Source organism: Pseudopodoces humilis, chromosome 7 (assembly GCF_049639895.1).
Source record: "Pseudopodoces humilis isolate 2021_Gansu_Grassland_sample_001 chromosome 7, ASM4963989v1, whole genome shotgun sequence".
NCBI classification, from domain to species: Eukaryota; Metazoa; Chordata; class Aves; order Passeriformes; family Paridae; genus Pseudopodoces; species Pseudopodoces humilis.
Window position 1 is genome coordinate 5,214,978 of NC_142206.1, and position 4,215 is coordinate 5,219,192.

The 4,215-nt window shown below is 55.1% G+C and overlaps 1 protein-coding gene across 1 annotated transcript; it reads left to right on the forward strand.

Moving 5' to 3' along the window:
• The first annotated feature begins 1,378 nt into the window (after positions 1-1,378).
• Positions 1,379-3,495, forward strand: CHST14 (carbohydrate sulfotransferase 14). Its single transcript, XM_005529135.3, has one exon. The coding sequence runs from the start codon at positions 1,379-1,381 to the stop codon at positions 2,453-2,455; it is 1,077 nt and encodes a 358-aa protein (XP_005529192.2). The 3' UTR covers positions 2,456-3,495.
• Positions 3,496-4,215: the final 720 nt, after the last annotated feature.

Consider the following 4,215-nt stretch of genomic DNA (forward strand, 5'->3'; position numbering starts at 1 on the left):
CTGGGTTAGTGCCGCAGGCACCCAGGGGATGGCCTGAAGCAGCAGGTGAGCGGCTGGGGTCGTTCTCAGGGGTGGTTTGGGGGAAATGCCTGCCAAGTGCTGGAAAATCCTGCCCTCTGGCTCTCCGCTGGTGGCAGTCTCCTCGGCTCAGCAGGTAGCCCGTGTCTTCTCCTCCTCCAGGTGCTAAACCTGTGCAGGAATTATAGAATTATAGAATTACAGAAAGTGGGGCACAATGCCTAATTACGGGTAGTCTGGCCTGGTATTGCAAAAACCATCCATTATCAACACACAAGGCCACGGAAGCGCTGGGATGTGACCTGTGCTGCCAGCAGTGCCCAGAACCTCGGAGCAAACCTGGTGGGCTGTCTGAAATGACACTTAAATGTATTTTGGGATGAGAGCAGTGTCAGGTGCTGCTCAGGCCTGTGCCTGACTGACACCCCGACATGCCAAGGGGGCTGGGAGACTCAGCCTGGAGAAAAGGAGGCTGAGGGGGACATTCTCGCTCCCTACAGCTCCCTGACAGAAAGGTGCAACCAACTGGGGGTCAGGCTCTGCTCACAGAGCACAAGGGACAGGAGAGGAAATGACCTCAAGTTCCACCAGGGGAGGGTCAGATTGGACATCAGGAGGAATTTTTTAGTTTAAAGGGTTGTCAGGCACTGGAAGGGGCTGCCCAGGCAGGTGGTGGAGTCCCCATCCCTGCAGGTGTTCAAGGAAGGACTGGATGTGGCTGGGTGAGCATTAGGCACAGGTTGGACTCAGTGGTCTGGGGGGGGTCCTTTCCAACCTGGATGATTCTCTGATTCTGTGATTAGAGGGCTGGAGCAGCTTTGCTCTGGAGAGAGGCTGGGAGAGCAGGGGGTGTTGAGCCTGGGGAAAACTCCAGGGTGACTTCAGAACCTTTTTCAGTGCCTAAAGGGCTCCAAGAGAGATGGGGAGAGACTTGGGACAAGAGATGGAGGGACAGGACAAGTGGGAACAACTTTCCACTGCCAGAGGTGGGAGACTGGGAAGAAATCCTTCCCTGGGAGGGTGCTGAGGCCCTGGCACAGGGTGCCCAGAGAAGCTGTGGCTGTCCCGGGATCCCTGGAAGTGTCCGAGGCCGGGCTGGACGGGGCTTGGAGCAACCTGGGCCGGTGGAAGGTGTCGCTGCCCACGGCACGAGGTGGCACCGGCCGGGCCCCGAGGTCCCCTCCGCCGCTCTCTCGGTCACCCCGGGACTCGGCCGTCCCCGCCGCAGGGCCCCGTGCGGGGCGGGCTCAGTGCGGGGCGGTGCCGCCGCCTCTTCCGCCCCGCGCCGTCACCGCGCCCGCCCCGCCCCGCCGAGCCCGGCCCGGCCCGCAGGGGCGGCCCGGCCCGGGGGCTCCTGGCCATGCAGCCCCGCGGCCCCGGCCCCGCCGAGCCCCGCCGGCCGCTCCCGCCCGGCCGCAGCCGGGCGCGCTCCGGGGGCGCGGCGGGCGCGGCGCTCCTGCCCTCCATGCTGATGTTCGGTGTCATCCTGGCCTCCAGCGGGCTCCTGCTCATGATCGAGCGCGGCATCCTCGCCCAGGTCGGGCCGCCGCCGCTGCACCCGCCCGCGGGGCTGTCCCGGCGGGACGGGCGGGACTCGACGGCGGAGCTGGAGCTGGAGGTGCTGCGGGACACGCGGAACCGCACGATCCGCGCCCTGTGCGGGCAGCGCTCCATGCCCCGCAGCGTCTGGGAGCTGCCGCCCGGGCAGCGCCGGACCGTGCTCCGGCACCTCCTGGTCAGCGACAAGTACCGCTTCCTCTACTGCTACGTGCCCAAGGTGGCCTGCTCCAACTGGAAGCGCATCCTGAAGGTGCTGGACGGGGCTCTGGAGAGCGTGGACGTGCAGGGGAAGATGGACCACAAGAGCGACCTGGTGTTCCTGGGAGACATGAAGCCGGAGGAGATCAGCTACCGCCTGAAGCACTACTACAAGTTCATCTTCGTGCGGAACCCGATGGAGAGGCTGCTGTCGGCCTACCGGAATAAATTCGGGGAGATCAAGGAGTACCAGCAGAAGTACGGCGTGGAGATCGTCCGGCGCTACCGAAAGAACGGGGGAAACTCGGCCGGCGACGACGTGTCCTTCTCCGAATTCCTGCAGTACCTGCTGGACGAGAATGTGGAGCGCATGAACGAGCACTGGATGCCCATCTACAACCTGTGCCAGCCCTGCGCCGTCAGGTACGACTTCATCGGCTCCTACGAGCGGCTCCACGCCGACGCCAACCATGTGCTGGAGCACATCCAGTCGCCTTCCTTCGTCCGCTTCCCGGAGCGCCAGGCCTGGTACAAACCTGTCACGGCCGAGACGCTGCACTATTACCTGTGCAACACCCAGCGCCGGCTGATCAAAGATCTCCTCCCCAAATACATCCTGGACTTCTCCCTCTTCGCCTACCCCCTGCCCAACATCACCAGCGAGTTCTGCAGGCAGTGAGCGGTTCCTGTCCAGAGACGGTGGGAATTCTACCTTGGCTACGAGGCTACAAGGATTTGCTTGCGCAGCCCTCACTGCTGCGTCAAGCATGCTCCTCTATGCATTATTTCCTAATTTTATACTTTGCAAGCACTGTTTATATAAAGTACTCCCTACTGCCTTCGCTACTTAGGATCGTTTTTGTACCTCTCTGACTTTCCCGTGTACATACGCCGCTGGCTCGAGCACAGTAGCTTTTGTATCTCTATTTTGCTCTAAATCCCTTTTTTATGCCACTACGTGGAGAACTCCTGTAACGATTCCGAGAAATTTATATATTTTAAGTATTTTTCTTCCTTTTTTGGGTTTTGTACTAAACGTTGGCTGAATTGAGATCGTAATGTGGCAGCTGATGCACTAAAAATTAGCATTGTTAAACTGGTCCCATGTGGGTTTTGGGTATAAGTAGAAAAAAAAGATAAACCAAGCCCCATTTGTCCTTTATTTTCCCATTGTAGATGGTACTTAAATGAGGCTGGTCATTTTTTCTGTGTCAGTAGTACCTCTGGCTTTTATTTTTAATTTTTTTTTATTATTATTATTATTATTATTTACCATTGAAATATAGCTAGGGATAGGATATTACCCCCTTTTGGGTGATTTTGGAAGTACAACTATTTACCAACATCATGTATCAGATGCAATATCAAGCCATCACATTCTGCTCTTTTCTCTGAATTGAAGCAATACAGACTCGGGATAAGATCAAAGCCCATCCTGGTCCTTAGGATGGGAAACAAATCCCACTGGCCACGTGCCAGCTTGCAGCCTCCTGGGTCTTTGCATGGAAACCACTGTGGAAAACCCCTTTCTCCAGCCATGTTTGAAACAATGGCAACTTGTGGATTGATTTTTTTTCCTCCTTTAATAGCTGTGCACACTCTTTTTGTAGCTCTTGTATTTAATTATGGCTCTGAAATTGTTAAAGTTTGGGAGATAACGCAGGATGTTGTTCTTGGGAGGCTGTGTCCTCGTTTCTAATAAAGTTTTTATATGAATTAGCCTGTTAGTGCTTTTCCTTGGGATTGTTTGTGTCCTTGGAGAGGCCTCTGTCCCTCATGCTGAGCCACAACACAAAGGTGGAATGAATTGTTCCTGTTGTGATTAATTAATGTTTTAATTGTCAGAGCAGCACCAGCACACAGAGAAGTGACACATTGGAGCCAAATGCATAACAGGACACAGGGAAATGGGATGAAAAGCAGCAGAATGGGTTACAAATTGCTGTGGAGTTGGTACAAAGTGGTAGGGATGGGTTATGGATCTGGTGAATTTCTGGGATTTCTCTCTTCATTTTCCTTCCCCCTTTTTAAGGTGCTTTCTTCAGGATTTTAACATTTTCTGAAAGAAGGGCATGGAGCCACATCCAAGCCCACTGTTGGGCTAAGTGGCCAAGGACAGTTTGGGCTGAGGGATTTTTACCTTTGCTAAGGGGTTCACAGCTGGTTATGAAGGTGATGACTGGAACATCCATGGATTTGAGTTGCTGCCTGTGTCCTGAATCTGTGTGCACCCATCCCAGGCCAAAAATGGGTCAGAAATTGGCTTTTCTGTCTTGGTGCCCACTCTGAAATCAGCAGCATTCCTGTCTGTCCCCAGGGGTTTTGGTGCCTGGTGCTGGAAGAACTGAAGATCTGTCCTACAGCCAAAGGCACCAGATCTGGCTGGGAATCGGATTTTGTTTTGTAAAACCAGATGCTGCTGGGGGGGTGGGCTGAGCT

Bases quoted from the DNA above. Each gene is read 5' to 3' on its own strand.
- CHST14 (XM_005529135.3), top strand. From the start codon at position 1,379: ATGCAGCCCCGCGGCCCCGGCCCCGCCGAGCCCCGCCGGCCGCTCCCG.